The sequence below is a fragment of the Protopterus annectens genome, chromosome 1.part0 (assembly GCF_019279795.1).
Source record: "Protopterus annectens isolate FY-2018-M chromosome 1.part0, PAN1.0, whole genome shotgun sequence".
Classification (NCBI taxonomy): Eukaryota; Metazoa; Chordata; order Ceratodontiformes; family Protopteridae; genus Protopterus; species Protopterus annectens.
Genome location: NC_056725.1, coordinates 1,057,969,737 through 1,057,989,741, shown reverse-complemented (window position 1 = coordinate 1,057,989,741; position 20,005 = coordinate 1,057,969,737). Strand labels below are relative to the sequence as shown.

The following is a 20,005-nucleotide window of genomic DNA, read 5'->3' as shown; positions in this document are numbered from 1 at the left end:
ATCCTCGACACATGGTAGGTCAGCTTGAATTCTATCCCCCATATGTTATCATTAAGATATTCAAGAAACTCCATAAGATAATATTCATCAGCTTTCCACACCAACCAACAGTCATCCAGATAACGACGCCAAATGTCCATCTTACACATATAAATATTGTGATTATAATCATAGATTACAATTTCTTCTATGTATGCCATGAAAAGATCTGCATATATGGGTGCAAAAGATGCACCCATAGCAGTACCTTTTGTTTGCCAGTAACAAAGATTTTGAAAATAAAAAACGTTACTGGACAAAACATGTTCTGTAAGGCATACAAGAAATGTGTTAAATCCAGGATGGTATAGACCTGATCTAGCCAACCAATAATCCAATGCTTGTAAGCCTGCCCAGTGTGGAATGTTGGTATAAAGAGAGGTAATGTCCAAAGTGCATAACAGCCAATGTGATTCAAGTTGAGAATTGTTAATAATGTCCAAAAATTGGGTGGTGTCTTGGATTCTTGCTCTGATAAAACCCAAGAAAGGTTTTAAATATTGGGTTAAATATTCAGACAATGGAGCCGAAACCGGTTTGATTGATGGTTTTTACTATAATGGAGTTGTAGGGGGATTATTCTTCCCTATATCAATAAATGATTTTTGGATGTGACTTTTGCCAACACTTGCTGGCGTTTTCTGTTTTTCAATTCCTTACGTTTGGCCGTGCGAGGGTTCCACGGGCATCTGCCTCTCGTTTGGACTGCCTTTGTTCAGTTGCTGGGAACCGCTGTTGGCTGATTTATCATCCATTTTCATCTCTATTTTTGTTTTGTCTCATCATTGTATCGGAATAACATTTTCAAGAACTTTATTCTAGGTTCTGACTTATTATGTACATTATTGTGTGCGCAGGAGTGTGTAGCTGATATATGGTTGTTTTGATGCCATAGGGTTGCGTTTGGACTTCTACGCAACTGCACTTCCTGTATGGTTTACTTGCGAACATTTCTCAACACATTGGAGGACTCTTCCGCGTTAACGTCAGCCTCGACTGGTTTTGTGTCTTCGTTTTAGTCAAACGGATTCATTGTATATGTGTGCTGTATTGTATTGTCCAAGTTTCGTCTAATGGTGATTTCATTGGACTATTGTTTCATTTTCTATGCCTATATTTATACTGGGTATGTGTGGCTAAGCTTGCAGCTTGCTTTTTTGATAAATATATCTGAATTCCAGTACAATTTGGCATGGTTAGGTCAAACTATATAAATGTAGCCACATTTACTTGTTATTCGTACTTGCATTGTTAACATTTTTCAAATGTTGGCTATAATTTGTTTGGTGTTCGCCATTTGAGCGAACATCATATACACCATTTAATTTATTTGGCGCCTAGAAAAGTGTTATATTTCTTTGACTATCACCCAAATGCTATATGTGTATCTATTCATATATGCCTAGACTGATATCAGGCTTGTTCAGGTAAGCCGGCAGCTTGCCTTCTTTTTCAGGAATAGACTTGCACATTAGTTCAATGTGGGATGGTCAGGTTAGAGTTTATACTTGCATCCACATTTACTTTATATTTTTATTTATATTGCTGACGTTTTTTTCATTTTCTGGCCAGCATCTATATGTTAAGTTGCCACATTTATTTGCCATTGTTATTGGCGTTGCTGGCATTCTTTAAACGCTGGTTTTGAATTGTGTGGTGTTCGTTGTTCAAGCGAACACAATATATATTCATTTGTATTCTTTGGGGCCCAGTAGTTTGTCATTTTTCACTTTTGGGCCATTATTCACATGTTAAATGTTATATATACCAGTTTGTTCCAGGCAGTTGAGGGTTATTGTTGGTCGTTTTTTACATATAATTGGGTGAATTGTTTCCTGATTTTTACTGTTTATTGCTGCATTGGTTTAATGTGGCATGTTTTTCAATTTATGTTATCAGTATTTTCCCCTTATTTAAGATTTATTATCATTCTGGTGTCAACTTTTTAAGTGGCTTTCATATATATTTGGTTCAAATAATTTAGTGCTTTAATATTGTGAACTTGTCCATATTTTTGGTTCATTTTTTTCAAATTTGGGCTGAATGACATTGATGTCCATTTATATACAGATTGCATTTAGTCAGACCTTTCTGTCATTTTTGATAGCGTTTTTTCCATATTTCTTAGTATGGTTTTGAGACGTGGGTTCACCTCAAATAGTTCTGGCTTCATATTTTGTATGTTTTAGGTTAGATGACATGTATGGTTTTGGAGGAGTGTTGAGTATTTAGCATATATACATAGTTGATGTATATTCGTACTGAGAGTCCTTGTTGGACTAACAGTGGGCCATTACTGTTGGAATAGTTAGATGTTTGTTTTTCTTACTGTCATTGCAATATTATCCACAACAGTATTGGTTGATGTGCACACACTTTTTGGTGTCGAACAGGGTCTTTTGGGTCAAGTTTTTACCATTATCTATGCCCACTGCTCCAAGTTATGATATCACTTCAGAGGTCTTAATTGTTTTGACTTCTGGGCACTATTTTTCATTATATATGTAATATGAATATGAATATAGATTGAGCATTGGGGGATATGTCTCACCTTTTTAAACAGGCATGTTGTGGTCCATTTTAGATATATATTAATACTGTTGAGCCACAACAGTTTTGGAGCCAACCTTACCATTTTAATAATATATTCATGGGTGTGTCTACTTATAGAGATTCTGCTGATTGTTACTGACACAAAATATTGATTGCATATTTTTGATATTATTTCAGAATACCAGGTGGTTTATGGCCAATATGTAAAGACATGTGTTATGGTATCTTACACTTTAAATGGTTTGGTAGTGTTTATTATTGGCCTTTGGATTATTTGATTATACCATATATGGTTTCTTCTGGATATGTCCATACCAATACGCAGTAATACGACTTGAATGAAGCTGTTGGGTCGGTTTGGCTGCTCTATTGTATTGGTTTATTAAGTTGGTTATTGATCCATAAGACTTATACACAATACCAATTGATGTTATTGATCAACTTAATCATTGGTATTTGGTGTATAATGGTCTTTTTTTGGATAATTTCAAGTTTTGGTTGGATGATTGTTCAGATATCATCATAGTCTTTCAGGCTTGATGATAGATAACATATTACAATCATTTTTTGTGCCTGTTTCGATATCAGCGTGTCATCTATTAGACACCATTTATTTGGTGATATTTTTGTTTTTATTTTATTTGGTTCGGTTGGGTTCAATCCTGAGGTTAGAAACATGGCTCTCTCACCCATTATACAGGGTTTATCTGTGGACATGGATGATTTATCTGTGTTTGGTTTAGACAAGCATGGCTTGTCATCCACTATTGATGCTCTGGGATCTGATTTGGATGCACAATGTGAGATATTTTTCAACAGATTGGGTAAGAATATGAAGATGGTCAGGAACAATGTATGGCATCTATGTTTATTTAAAGCATACCAGCAGAAACATATTACTCCATGGGGCCTTAGGGTTAAGGTACAACCTTTGGTCTCTAACATTGATGACCAGCTCATTGAGGATTGGGGTCATATTCAACAGTTGGCTTCCTCCAAATTTGTGGATGCTTTGGCCAATTTTTATGAGCGTAAGGTGCAACAAGGTGTCAAAGATTTGGAAACTGTCTGTTTGGAGACCAGTAAGTTTGAAACTTGTGATTCATTCATGGTACAGGTTAAAAAACTCACTACGGATTTGTCCAAAATGGAAAGCACTCTAAAGGATAGGAAAATCAAAAAATTCCTTAGGGACGTAGGTGACTATGAGAGGGGTAAACCCTTTGATACATCCAAGAATGTTTCTTTTAGACTACCTAGAGATGAGAACAAGTATGATAAGAGGTCATCCACTCCCAAAAGAAAAAGGCCCAAATCTATTCTTAAGAAAAATTTTGTTTTTTCTAATGGTACCTCTGGTGAGGATACTTCCTCTAACACTGAATGTGAACTTGACACACATTCAAGAGAGGGGTCACCTAAAGCCAAGAGGGACAATTCTTTACACCCTCCCAATTTAGATACAGACGAGGGGGGCGGAAACATAAGAAACGAAACATCCAAACAAAGTCTGGAGGCACTCTTGAAAATCATGACACAACATTAAGTTTTCATTCCAATGTTCACAACATTTCATCTGTTGATTTGACTGATGCACAACTTAAATTATTAAATAAAGGGCTTAATTTTGTCCCTGGGTTTTTTGTCTCTGAACAATCTTTGGCTCAGGATGTGATAAATTTTTGTCGAATTTTGAATCTGAATTTGTTTTTTGACAACATTGATCGTGATATATCCTGTGATACATGTTGTGACTTTAGGTTTAAAAAATCGACATTTAATCCACCAATGTCACATTTAGTGGGGGTATTTCAGAAAAATGTCCTTCAGGATATACACTGTCATCTTAAGGACTTTCCTATTTCTTACAACAATCTGTCTGTTGAAGAAATATTTAGTTTGAATGAGCTTATTAATAATAAAGATCTCGTGATTGTTCAAGCTGACAAAGGTGGAGCGGTGGTGGTACTGGATAAGGCTGCCTATGACAGTGAGGCCATGAGACAATTGGGTGACATACAATATTATAGGCAGATATTTCGGATCCCTCACCCCACTTCCAGCGTAAAATTGGTCAGTTTCTAACTGAGGCAGTTGAGGAGGGCATTATTACACAACACATTAAAGAACAATTAATGGTTGATTTACCCAAGAAACAATACTTATATTTGTTACCTAAGATCCACAAACATGCCACAAATCCACCAGGTCGACCCATTGTCTTTGGACATGGGTCTCTCACTGAACCATTGTCTGAATATTTAACCCAATATTTAAAACCTTTATTGGGTTTTATCAGAGCAAGAATCCAAGACACCACCCAATTTTTGGACATTATTAACAATTCTCAACTTGAATCACATTGGCTATTATGCACTTTGGACATTACCTCTCTTTATACCAACATTCCACACTGGGCAGGCTTACAAGCGTTGGATTATTGGTTGGCTAGATCAGGTCTATACCAACCTGGATTTAACACATTTCTTGTATGCCTTACAGAACATGTTTTGTCTAGTAACGTTTTTTATTTTCAAAATCTTTGTTACTGGCAAACAAAAGGTACTGCTATGGGTGCATCTTTTGCACCCATATATGCAGATCTTTTCATGGCATACATAGAAGAAATTGTAATCTATGATTATAATCACAATATTTATGTGTGTGAGATGGACATTTGGCGTCGTTATCTGGATGACTGTTGGTTGGTGTGGAAAGCTGATGAATATTATCTTATGGAGTTTCTTGAATATCTTAATGATAACATATGGGGGATAGAATTCAAGCTGACCTACCATGTGTTGAGGATAGTATTTCTTGATGTTGAAATCATCAGAAATCAGGACAATACATTGTCAACTAGGATGTTCAGGAAATTTCCAGAATTCAACTCATTATTACATGCTACCAGCTTCCATCCACAACATGTCATCCAAAATATACCCAAATCACAATTTTTAAGAGCTAGAAGAATCTGTTCTAGCCAACAATCCTTTCTTGAGGTCCAGGATGATTTGACACATAGATTCATTAGGAGGGGTTATCGTCCAGGCTTTGTGCATTTAGCCAAAAGATCTGTGTCCAATATAAACAGGGAAGATTTATTATCATATAGAGATAAGAATAACACTTTTAAGCCATAACCGTTATGTCTGGTGACCACATATGGACGTAACACACAGGGTTTCAAAAATATTATATACAGACATTGGAATGTTCTTAAAGCTGATCACAAACTTAATTCTCTACTTCCAGACATATGTTCCTTTTCATTTAGAAGGGGACAGACTATTGGCTCCAAATTTAGTCACTACAAAAGAGTTGGTTTTGATTTTTCTACCTCCACCCAGTTGTCTATTTCATGCAAACCCATTGTTGGATGTATGCCCTGTGGACACTGTTCTTTTTGCACTCGTGTTTCACGCACTAGTGAATTTAGTAGTAAAAACACTTCAGATGTTTTTAATATCAAATTTTGGGCTAATTGTAAGACTGAGTGGGTCATCTATTTGGTGACCTGCAATTGTTCTGCTTTCTATGTCGGAAAGACCTCTAGGGCCTTCCGCCTTAGAATTTGTGAGCACTTGAGTGACATTAAAAATAAACGTACCAGCAATGCACTATATAAACATTGTTTAAAACATGCCTCAGCTTCTTTCAAATTTGTCACCATTGATTGTATTAAGGGGAGATGCAAAGACAAACAGTATTGGCAGGAACTACTTAGCTCCAAGGAAAGAAAATGGATTATAAAACTTGGAGCTTTGTTTTCACCTGGCATTAATGACCAATTGTAATAATTGTTAATGCTGTGTTGTGATTGGTCTTTATGTATAGTTCATTTATATATATGGATGTATTCTGATACTCTGACTCTTTATTTCTATTTTTGTATTTCACTGAAGAAGGCTCCTAGGAGCCGAAACTGGTTTGATTGATGGTTTTTACTATAATGGAGTTGTAGGGGGATTATTCTTCCCTATATCAATAAATGATTTTTGGATGTGACTTTTGCCAACACTTGCTGGCGTTTTCTGTTTTTCAATTCCTTCCGTTTGGCCGTGCGAGGGTTCCACGGGCATCTGCCTCTCATTAATACTACAAATACCACATTTTTGGGATTAAAGTGATTCAGTGATATCAGGGAAATAGATTAAGATCAATGCTGAGAATGAATTACTGTCACTAGTATGGATGACAATAATTGAAATGCCTGTTTCTAGCCTTAGAATTACTAATATTGTAGCTTCTTCAGCTCAAAGAAATGTATTTTTTACTGTTTTGTTAAAGTTTTTTACAGAGCGTATTAACCAGCTGGTTCAGAGTAAATATTTGCATATGCTGAGATGGAAGAGATTCTGCCAACATACAAGTGTCTCTGAGCAACTATATCCTTTTTACAAGGTGAGCCATGTCTTCATGTCTTAAAAAAATATAAATTGCATATGATTAAAGATTCTCCAGTTTCTTCTCCAGTATAGTCAGTACTGTCAATTCCATCATAGCACCACAAGTGATATTCAGATGCAAATAGTACAGTGCATTACATGAAATAGCATGGTTAGAGACCATATTTTAGGAAGGGGCAACTCAAGAGACACATGTAATGCAATTGCACTTCTAGGAAAATGGTATGGTATGCAGTGCATGTAAATGATTGTATATGACATGCAAATGAGTGTTATCATATAAATGAGAAGTATTGTATATACAAATAAAATCGTGGTGAAAACACTCAAAAATGTATAAAATTAGTGAGGTGAGTCACAGTGATCAGCTATTCTTAACACCAGTATTTTCTGGTGTATAGGATGACTTACTGTGATAGATGCTAAGAGTATAATCTATATCAGCCATTCACCATCTGTAAATGATTGCCCTTGTAGTTAGAGTCCACAATTTTGCTTGTTGTCATGCCATTCATTGGAGATGGGTGCACCAATGGCCAGCATACCATTATCTCCATGACCAGGACATCGTTTACTGCTACTGTGTGATCAGAGACACAATATATAAATTAATAGGCATGTGACACAATCACATGGAATCACAGAGAATGCATGGAATGCCTGTCTCTGAGGACATTAAATTCTGTGAAGATTAGCTATCTTTAATATGGGGACATTTCAGCATCCAGTAGGAGAGATGGGGGAGTTTCATAAGTGTCAGACTCACAGATCCTACACCAGTCCCTTAACTTGATGCTGCAGCATGCGGAGGAGCATATATGTCCTCCCACAGACAGCAGATGACTGAAACAACACTCTGTTGGCATTCTGTGACAGAACCCACTTCCTTTGGGTTCTACGGGCTACTGACTCACCTACATTGGTGTAAAGGCCTTGCCTGCTGCACAGAGAGATCAGTACATCAGCTGGAAGGACTTCCACTCTGTTAGCTGCCAGGTGGTATGCAGTGCATATGGTATTATGTACAATGTGTGTGTGCACCATCCAGGTAGTTCCCATGATTTTCACATCTGGCACACCTGAAACCTGTACCAGTGGATTGTGTGCTGTAACTTTTCACAGTGTCTTCTTGTTGGTGGGTGCACACATTGCCACCCACACAGTCCCAGATAAGTTATTCCCATGAACGTAGACCACTTAAAATGGTGTTCATGGTTGTATTTTGCAGTTGATGCAGGTATGCCACGAAACCATGGCTTATAAACACGATGGAGATGTTGTATAACACTATATTGTCACAGGAACTTAACATCGTTGAGCATGTGCTCAGATTACTGAAGATCTGCTTTCATTGTTTGGACACATCTGGTGGTGCACTGCAGCATGCTCCTGAGACCTGCAGCGAGTATCTGTGGTCTACACTCTGCAACACAACATGGTTTTAAGTAAGGAATGACAGCATGGGAATGCTTTTGGACTGCCAGATAGATGAGAGGCAGCAGTGAAGGAGAAGCCAGGTAAGGAGTGATCACACAAATGGAATGCAGTGTTACTCCATGTGAGGCTGAGGTGGGGACAATATGTTCTAGTACTGGCAAAGAGGTGAGATCTGGTTCACAACTCACAAACAAAAATGGATAAACAAAACTAATTCCTAGGTATCCAAAACAAACATTCCAAAACCCCCCAGAAGTTCTGGCAAGCTATCAATTCCCTTCTGAAACCAGGCAAATCTGCCACCCCAGTTCCCAACACCAATACTAATAATGACAACATAGCTTCTCAATTTAACCATCACTTCACAGAATCTGTTCTCTCATTATCTACCCAGCTAGCTAACAATAACTCTATATTCACCCCAACTGTAGACCACAATAATATACCCTCCTTTACACTCTCACCTGTACCAACCTTCACAGTTAAACAACTCTCAAAACTAAAACCCACCACTCTCGCAGCAGATGGTCTACCCACTAATTTCCTAAAATTAGCTGCAGAATCCCTAGCCTACCCTGTCTAAATTCTTATAAACCATTCCATAAAAGAAGCTTACCTCCCCGAACTATGGAAAGTGTCATATATTATTCCCCTACACAAAGGCGGAAACTCGTATAAGCTATCAAACTAATGCCCCATTGCTATCCTATCCCGCCTTTCCAAGCTCCTGGGGAAATGTATTCAGACCCAAGTGATGCACTTCTTAACCTCACATGATGATCTCTCCTGCACACAGCATGGCTTTCACCCAAACCATAGTACAACTACTAATCTTCTCTCCTTTACCAACCAGGTTAACCAACTCAGTAACAACAACTTCATATCAGCCATATTCTTAGATCTATCTAAAGCGTTTGACATGGTCTCGCATAACCTACATTTAGACACACTATCCACCATGTCCTTTGCCTCCTCCACTACTTCCTGGTTCAAAAACTATCTCTCTGATAGAAAACAATCAGTCAAATGGCAAGGTGTACTATCACCTCTACTACCAACTACCATAGGCGTTCCACAAGGATCAATACTGGGGCCTCTACTATTCACCATTTTCACCAACAAACTACATACCTCCACCCTGCATGCATCACTTATACAATACGCAGATGACTCAACCCTAATCTGCTCAGTCCCATCCATAACCACTCGTCAAAAGCTTACCCAAGAATCCTTCTGCTCTGTGGAAAAATTGATTACTGATATCCAACTGATTCTAAACCCCAACAGGAACAAATTACTTCTTTTCACCCTCAACAAGTCCAGAACTACACCTCCTTCCTTTACTATCACCTTCAAAAACGGCACCACAATCTCTTCTTCCCCCCATAGTAAGCTCCTAGGTGTTGAAATAGATAAGGATCTTAACTTTGATGTCCATATCTCTCAAACCATTAAAAAGGTACATAAAAAATAGGAACTTTATACAAACACAAATAGTTCCTATCAGACCAAGCATGAATCACCCTAGCCCAAACCCACCTTTTGTCTACCCTAATGTATGCAATCCAATCCTAACCCACATCAGGAAAACAGACCTAAACAAACTAGAATTATGTTACAATAAAATTGCACAATTCGTCAATAATTCCACTTTTAGAAGTCATCACTGTCTTGCCCTAAATGAGCTACAGTGGTTAGAACTCCCTCAGTTAATTGATTACCACCAACTAGTGCTCACCTTCTACATACTAAATAATCCCCACAAAACTCCAGCCCTAAACCAACTACTAAACCAATATTCAGCAAACTGTCTTCTACGCTCATCCAACAAAACCCTGCTGTGTATATCCAAAGCCAACAATACTGCAGGGAAAGCTCTTTTCTCTCATACCATCGGTAGGAAATGGAATAGCCTCCCCCAAAATATCTCTTCAGCACCATCTATCCACTGTTCAAAAAGTCACTTAAGTCACACCTCTTGCAATCCTGCCTCTGTCCTTGCATCACATAAATGCTTTCCTGCTCTACTCCAATTCTTGCTACCCTCCTCTCCTCACTGCTTACTATATCTGTTATACAGTACTTAAATACTCCCATACAGGGCCTACTATGTGTAAATTATTACGTCTTGTGTGATGTGTCTTTTGATTGAATCAGTTAATGTGAGTCTTTTCTCCCAAATACTGCCATCCATTGTCTACTATGTGTAATTTAAGCTTGCTTGGAACAAACCATTGTATGATATATCTTTTTTGATTGTACATTTACCACTGTACATAATGTTTGATGTGGAGCTTTTCTCCATGGGCCTCCGTTGTAAATGGACCTTGTTCCAGTCGGACTTTCCCAGTAAACAAATGTTAAATAAATTAATAAATAAATAAATAAATAAAATAAAATAAACTATGGGCCCTGAAAAACACAGTGGAGAATAAAACTAATGCATGCAGCAATGCATGTGATGTATGCAATGTACTGACTAACTACACTAGGCATCAGACATTATCTTACCCACACAGGCTTGGGAGGGTGGGCAAAGTACAAGCATCCTCATTTGCACAGATGGGTGGAGCACAGTGTGACGATGTGAGGTATTCCCATCTGTGCCAGGAAGAATAGGGCAGTGCAAGTGTAACATATGCCAACATAGTTATCTGGAAGTTTGTAAAAAATTTTGTGTCATTGACTGTCATCACACTGACTTGTATAGATGCTTGTGTTAAAAATGTATCAACAGTGTTATTATAACTGATTAAATACAAATCTGTAGAAAACCACAATCCTGTGCAGAAACACGGCAATAAGAACACAAAGTCCAAACTGGAAAAACACGATTTAATAAAACGTAAGCGCTTTCACACTTTGAGAGTGCTTCATCAAACAATCACAATGTTAAAAAAACAAGCAATATATAACAACACCAATTAAATGCAACCAATCATCACTGCAAGCACAATTGAAAAATAATTAAAAATAATTAATCATACAATATAAACCCTGCATACAACTACCATACATATCTAGAAATTCTAAGGACTTTAAAACTAACATATTGGAAACAATAAAACTTAAATAAACATAAATGGCCCATAGTATAACATTTATGTATGTGCACATAACATTTCTATACATGTTACTTCTTTATACCACATGCTTTAAGAGCAGGTTTAATTGACACGGAATCATTAAGACGAGAGCCCAAATGGACATTAGTCTCAAAATCCATTTAACTCCACATTCTCAGTTTTATTATACATATCACCAAGTCTAATGCTATCTGGAATCACCTGTAGTACCTGAAAGAGAAATGTATTTGATGTCCCAGCACTATTCGTATGCTTCGCAAGTGCACTATAATCCATCCCTTTAGTTGTACAATATACATGATTCCTAATATGATCCCACAGGCGTCGATTAGTTTTACCTACATAAAATTTAGAACACGTAACACAATGTGCCACGTAAACCAGATTTTTAGTATTACAATCAGCCTTAACTCTGATATATCATATCCGTTTAGTATCGGGATGTACAAAAGTGTCCCTTTCATCAACAAACCTACAAAAATTACATTTCATTCACTTCTTAGTTCCAGCCACTGTCAGATCACTATTGGCTCCATTCCCCGAATAACATAACAGGTGTTTAAGATTACTTTTATTTCTATATATAACCTTGGGTCGTGTACCCACCAATTCCCCTAATCTACTCTCAGTGTGCAAAATGTGCCAATTCCTTCTTAAAATATCAACAATACAGTTAGAGTCCCTCATATAAGATAGCACAGATACCTCACACTTCTTTCTTTTGTTGATGCCTATACTTGGGGATCTGGAGAAGTAGGGTTTAGCTCTTCCTCTTCTTTCTTCCAGAGTTGTAGCTATAGCTCTGTTTACCTCAGAAGATGTATAACCTCTACCCACAAATTCAGAGTGTAGTGTATCAAGACTAGTTCTCAAATCATCATCTTCACATGTTAATCTGGCTATACGTAACGTCTGTCCCTTGACCACACTATTAGACATGCTGTGGATGCATGCTCTTCCTGTGTAGAAAAGATGTACAATAGCAATCCTTCCTATACAGTCTGGTGGAAATATCATCATTGGAACCCAAAAACACCTGGACATCCAAAAAATCAATGTGGTCCAAGCAGTACTTGGATGTGAAGTGTAGAAAATGGCAGCTACTATTCAACATGTCAACATAAGAAAGTAACTCATTCTCATCACTATCCCAAAGCAAAAAAAGATCATCGACAAAACATTGATAGAACTTGACCACATGTTGGCCACTGTTTAAGATATTTAAAAATTCCCACTCAGCCATAAATAAATTAGCGTAACTATTAGCGCAACTAGTGCCCATAGCTACACCAGCTTGCTGCCAATAGTACGCTTCCTCAAAAACCATGATGTTATTCTCAAGTATCACTTCCAATACAAATCATAGAAAATCTATATGTTTGCTATCAAAACACGTGTTCCTAGTTAGGTAAGTCCTAGCCATATTAATCCCTTTTGCATTAGGTATGGAGGTAAACAATGACTCCACGTCCATGGTTACAAAAATTAATTGTCAAAAAATCTGACCATCCATAGCTACAAAAAGATTGTGTAAAAATTGCTCCGTATCACGTAATGCAACAGAGTACTGGTTAAGTACCCCTCTATGCTGCCTATCAACATATATAGACAGAGGGTCAGTGAGCCAACCTGAGCCCGATACAGTAGGTCTAAAAGTGGGGCAAGTAGGATGTTTATATATCTTGGGTAGACCATAAAGCTTTGGTACAACAGGAAATTCAACATTAAAATAATCAAATCTCTCTCTAGTTATAACTCCCATACACAAACATTCATACAGGCTATGGAAGACATGGTGTTGGACAGTCTCTACAAAAGTTAAATTAACCATTATATACACTTTCTGGTCTTCTAACATGGCTCGCATCTGTGTGACATAGTACTCCAAGTCTAAAACCACCACTGGTCCTTTATCAGCAGGTCTAATTATCACTTTAGTATTAGTCTATAGGGCATACAAAGCTCGGTGTTCATCCACATTTAAATTACTACGCATCTACACTTTTTGCTATCAGCAAAAAACATGTATAAATCATTCTCACAAGCACGAACAAAAACATCTAAAGCTGGTGGAAAACAAGGCACATAGGTACTTGGTTTCCTAAAAATGTCATATTGTGCTACACGATCATGTTTAAAAAATCTAATAAATTCCAATAAAGTCTCAGAAACATCAGCATTTGAGAAGGGAATAAAACCCAGATCTTTGGAGAGCAAGGAAATCTCAGAGTCAGATAAAATGTACTTAGATAGATTCCAAACTAACAAATTTGGGCTGAGGCCCACATTTTCTTGAGAGTTCTCCCATTGTTGTAGTTCTGCGGATCTTTCCTCTTCTGCCCGACCCACGAGAAGTCCTTCCCCTGGGCTGGTCTGTTCTTTTGGTGAAAAGGAAGTGAAAAAACAGGTTCCATTGTTCCCCGTGTATTAGGGATGATTTTCCTTCTAACCACTGGTTGCTTGACCAAATCTTCTACATTGGGCTTAGCAGCTGGAGTTGCTACAGTGGCTTCTGCTAATGGAGTAGAATAAGCAGAAGAAGGTTGTACCGGAGACGTCACTCTCACTCCCTCATGCTGATTGGAGGCCTGATTATTTTCAACAAGGTCCGCTATCTGAGCACGCTTGTGGATTGGTGATCCCTTTGCTTCTGTCTTAGGTCAAGTGAAAACCTGTTAATTCTGAAAATCAGATACATCTCGAACAAATTTCTTCCTCTTAACTTGTATAAGTTTATGCTCATACTGGAGAATTTTATCAACGGTTTCATTCAGAAACACTTCGGCCATCTCAGCAACAATCAAAGAAAGTACATCACTGTAGTTAGAATTAACCCATTTACTCAGGTCAAACTCAACAGGTTCAAAAACATCCAGTAAAAGTGTAATATATGCCTTACTCATATCCAAATTAATTCTCTGCCACTGGGCTAGGAGTTCAGGTTAAGCATTGCTATAGGTAGGCATATTCAGCACCCTTAGACCCCCGGGGGACAACGTTGAGCTCCAGGCACATTTCCATATGGGAGCACTGACATTGCAAGCGCTTATACTGATACAGATCATTCTCAAAGTCTCTCATTAGTTCTTTAGCTCTGCCACCCACATCTCCGGCCACATCATCATCAATATTAGGTGTCATTAGATCACCAGTTAATAATGGATTCTGTTGCAAACACATGCAACTATAAAGTCCATCATTATCAATCCTGCTCAAATGAATGCCGTTCTCACCTTCCATCAGGCCTGAGAACCCTTCTCCCATGCTCAATGAGACCCAAAGAAAAACCAAACAGCAAGGAGAAAAAGCAGGTACTCAAGTGATTCCAGATAGTATTAGACTTGGTTATATGTATAATAAAACTGAGAATGCGGAGTTAAACTGGATCTTGAGTCTAGGTGCCCATTTGGGCTCTGGTCTTAACAATTCTCTGTCAATTAAACCTGCTCTTAAAGCACGTGGTATAAAGAAGTAACATGTATAGAAATGTTATGTGCACGTATATAAATGTTATACTATGGGCCGTTTATGGTTATTTAAGTTTTATTGTTTCCAATATGTTAGTTTTAAAGTCCTTAGAATTTATAGATATGTATGGTATTTGTATTCAAGGTTTATCTTGTATGATTGATTAATTATTTAATTTTCAATTGTACTTGCAGTGATGATTGGTTGCATTTAATTGGTGTTGTTATATATTGCTTGTTTTTTTTTAACATTGTGATTGTCTGAAGCACTCTCGAAGTGTGAAAGCGCTTATGTTTTATTAAACCGTGTTTTTCCAGTTTGGACTTTGTGTTTTTATTGCCGTGTTTCCACACAGGATTGTGGTTTTCTAAGGATTTGTATTTATTCCTGTGCGGTTTATTGCTGAGTATCTGCCTCTTCTCATAACTGATTAAATGTTTATGTTTAAACAAATAATTCTGGAAGGGAAGAGCAGACATGTTTGAAATGGTTCTACAGCTTTCAGATACTGGAACACATCTTAGTAAAGCTCTGAACGTGTACTGTACCAGAGTCAGCTGATCAAGTGTAATGTCATTTCATAACCAGCACTGAGAGGATGGAATTCACACAGCAGGTTGTTTTGCTTTGTTTTCTTTACAACCTGATATAAAAGTCTATAACAGTTATCATAGACAGTTCATCTGAGTTAGTTCAATTGTTTAGTTCAGTCTGTTTGGAGCTATACACCTTGCGTTGTGGAAGTAAGCATCTCAGCATCTAATCTTGCCTTGCTGTGTTAATTAAGTTAGCTAGGGAAAAGTTATTCTTTAGACAGTCAGAAAATACAGTGAGATTAGTTGAGTATTGTTTTTCTGCATCTGTCCAACTTATTTTTATTTCTCATGTGATTGAAACTCTGGTGTTTGTTGTACTTGGATATTAAATATTCTTATGTTTTCTACTTTATTATTTATTATTAAATATTTTTATACTTTTCATTGTGGCTAGTCTTTTAGGGAATACTTTTAACATTTTGAGATCACTTGTGCTTATTTTAGTGATGCCTTGGCCACTCTGAAAAGCTTAGTTGCTTTTGTTGCACTCTACCATTTATGTTAGTATTGATTTTACTCAGTAAAATTGGATACCCTTTCTCAGGAGAGTGTCTGTGTGTGTCTGTGTGTGTGTGTGTGTGTGTGTGTGTGTGTGTGTGTGTGTGTGTGTGTGTGTGTGTGTGTGTGTGTGTGTGTGTGTGTGTGTGTGTGTGTGTGTGTGTGTGTGTGTGTGTAAGTCAAATACCCAGGTAAGGGTGTGTCAGCTACTTGGAACTGAGATGCAGAGCTACAAAGTGAGTCTTGTTTGGGATATGGAGAGACATAGTCCATTCCCAGGTCTGGAGCATGTTCTGTGTGTGCTCTTGGGGGAAATTGTACTTGATGCAGAGAGCTGCATCTTTAAATACTGTGTAAATCCATTCCTGTTTTTAGTGATTGTCTTTTACTAGTGTCAGTGGTGGGGAATTGAGGCTCCTTGATTACTGGCCCGGGGTAAAGAGGTGCCATCACATATTGGTGTCGGAGCGGTAGGATATTAATTGAACTTCAGTAGCCTATGGGCAGTTGTCACTGAAGGTGTGTGTACTCTCAACAGCCTCAAGGTAAACATTTGTTTCATTTTCAAAACAGTTTTAATTATTTTTGTTTAGTTTAGTCAGGGAAAATAAGTAAAGATGTCAGAAGAGGATTATGGTAAGCTGACAAATAGCTAGTTGGCCAGAGTATGCAAAGTCAACGGACTGGTGCATGCCAACCGGACTAAAGAGGAAATTATTTCAGGTTTAATTGCTGCTGCAGTGCGGACCAGTGGCCAGAAGGACAACCAGTCTGGTGATTTCAATGTGGAGTCTTCAAAAACAGGACAGTTCACCTTTTCCTCAGAGGACTTAAAAATCCATCTGAAGTTAAAAAGACTTGAACTGGAGGCCAAACGTTTAGATACTGAAGAGAAACTGCTGTGTTTGTAGGCTAAAGAAAAGGAGAAGCAACATCAGCATGAAATGGAGGCCAAATGTTTGGAGATCGAAGAAAATGAGAGACTGTGGCATTTGGAGATTGAAGAAAATGAGAGATTTTGGTGATTAGAGGCTGAAGAAAAAGAGAAGTAGCGACAACACAAGAGGGGGATGTTGACTCTCTGCATCATGGAGGTAATGGGGAAGGAAATAACTGGACTCCAGAAGCAATAAAGGTCAGTAAATTTTTTCCACAGTTTGCAAAGGGGATGACTTTGATAGTTTTATTCATGTATTTGAAAGAATATGTAAACAGTATAATGTTGACCAAGAGCTCTGGGTATGATTCCTGACCCCCTTACTACATGGTAAATCTGTAACTGCTGTTTATAAATTGTCTGATGCTGATTAAACTATGATAGAGTAAAACAATGTTTATTGAACTGTTATAAGTTAACACCTGAAGCTTACAGAAAATAAATTTGTGAGCATAGACGCAAGGCAGATGAAAATGTATATGATTATATTGCTGAGTTACCCACTTATTTTCATAGGTGGGTGAGTAGGTGTCAGTTCACCACTTTTGAAAGACTGGCAGACTTTTTGTAAGGGAACAAACCCTTAGCATTTTGCCTGTGGATATGAGAGTCTGATTTGCAGACTGGGTGTGTAACTTTGCAGATGAGCTGGGGAGAAAGGCGGATCTTTACTTAGCAAACAGGGCATCACTGCACAAGAAGGGGATATCCAGTGCTGCACATGGATATAAGGGAACCCATGGTGGGCAGCCTAAATCACCTCAACAGAGTCTACCAGTAACAGGGGAAGCCACTAGTTCAAGTACACAGCCAGGATCAGGGCTTAAATGTTTTAAAATTAACCAGAGGGGCCATGTAGCATACAAATGTCCACTTATGCAAGGTGGGGAACAAAAGGTGAGGGGAGCTAGCAAGTGGGAATAACAGCGTGCCAGTAGTAAGTTATCTGGAAACAATAGGGATACCAAACTAAAACCGGAGTTTCTATCTTATCTTAGTGGATGGAAGACAGGCCATGGCTAAGAGAGAGACAGCCTATGACATAACCATTGTAAAGCCTGCAGTGGTTAAAGAGGAGCAGCACTTGCATGGGCAGTCCACTCCAATCAGAGATTTAGGAGGGATCCCATTCCAAATACCTTTGGCCAGGGTTCACCTTGACTGGGAGTGTGGAAAAGGAAGCAAGCAGGTAGCTGTGTTTGAGGATATTCCTGCAGATGTCTTGACAGGGAATGGTTTTGATAATGCAGTACCTTGTGTGCATGCAGTTCTACACAGTTGGGCTTGGAAACAGGCATGTAGGTCTGGTAGCCTGGGAGAGACAGATCCCACACCTGAAGCTGGGACTGGTGATGTGGCTGTTTCAGGGAGGGAGCTTCCCTGAAAGTGAGCCACAGCTGCTGGTAGGTACTGATGTTCCTGTTGACAGCGTGACTGCAAGGACATAGGTGAGTGGTAGTAACCAGGCTGACAGTGAGGCACTGGATACTAGGCTTCCTGTGAAAGTGGGGCTGGGAAGGGTCATAAAGGAAGAGTTGAGCTCAGCTTTTGGACCCTACTGTACGAGGCTTGAGGGAGGTAGCTAAGGAGGCACCTGATACTCAAGAAAAAGGATAGTCTCTATACTGGAGCAAAGGGTTACTGTATAGAGAGTGGACTCCTGAGGGAGGGATAGAGGGAGAGGTAATACAGCAGTTGATAGTGCCCAGAGCCTACTGTGTGGCACTTCTAGCCATAGCTCATGACATTCCTCTTGCAGGTCATATGGGCATAAAGCATACTAAGAGATGTATTATCCAGAACTTTTATTGGGCTGGGATTGCAAAGGATATAACTGGGTGGTGTAGGACCTGTGAGCAGTGCCAAAAGGTAGGCAAGACAGGGGACAAGGTCAAAGCTCCATTGATGCCTTTGCTTGTGGTTGAAGAGTCATTTCAGAGGGTAGCTAAGGATATTGTGGGGCCTCTGAGTACCCCAAGTTCCACAGGAAGATATATATCCTGGAAGTAGTAGAATATGCTACTAGATACCATGAGGTGGTGGTTCTGTACTCCATCGAGGCAGAGAAGGTGGCAAATGCTTTGTTAGAGATTTTCAGCAGGGTAGGTTTCCTGAGAGAAATACTGACTGACAGAGGTACCAATTTCATGTCAAACCTGCTGGCTTGTCTGTGGAATCGTTGCTGGGTAAAGCACCTAAAGACCATGCTCTACCAGCCCCAGACTAATGCTCTTGTGGAGAGGTTAAACTCTACACTAAAGACCTTGCTCTGGGAATTTACAGACCAATTTAGGAGAGGGTGGGACAAATATTTGCACCATCTACTGTTTGCATACAGAGAGGTACCCCAGGAATGCACAGGTTTTTCATCTTTTGAGTTGCTGTATGGACAGAGGGTGAGGGGGCCTTTAGATGTGATTTGTGATGAGTGGGAGGGAGAGCGTGAATCCCACAAGGAGTTTTTTGTGGCATATGTTATAACCCTCTGGACATTCTTAGGGAGGTCATGGGCTTGGCCCAGAATAACCTGGTAGGAGCCCAGCAATAGAAAAATATATGATATGACAGGAATGCTCAAGCCCAAGGGTATGCTGCGGGACAACAGGTGATGATTCTCATTCCTCTCAGACACAATAAGCTGCAGCAGCTTGGCAGAGAACCCTTCAAAGTGGTAAGGAAAGTCAGTAATTTTAATTATATGGTAAACCTGCTAGGCAGGAGGCAGGAGCACAAGTTGTACTTTGTTAACGTGATGAAGCCTCAGCATGTCCGGGAGGTCCTGGGCAGGCTGCAAAGGGGAGGGTTGACCATTAAGCCCATTAAGTGTCAGGTGGATATGACAGAGGTCTCCTACCTGGGACATAGAGTGGGGAGTGATAAGATTAGACCAGAACCTGCCAAGGTGGAAGCTATTCAGGGGTGACCTGTCCCCGTTACCAAAAAGCAGGTGAGGGCAGTCTTGTTGACAGCGGGGTACTATAG

The 20,005-nt window shown here is 38.9% G+C and overlaps 1 protein-coding gene across 1 annotated transcript in view; it reads left to right on the top strand.

Moving 5' to 3' along the window:
* LOC122799665 overlaps window positions 1–20,005 on the top strand; it is a 1,990,791-nt gene that overhangs the window by 29,225 nt on the left and 1,941,561 nt on the right. The window contains exon 2 of the mRNA XM_044068913.1: window positions 6,883–6,996. Within this exon, the coding sequence (XP_043924848.1) occupies window positions 6,883–6,996 (114 nt within the window). The remainder of the gene's footprint in view (window positions 1–6,882; window positions 6,997–20,005) is intronic.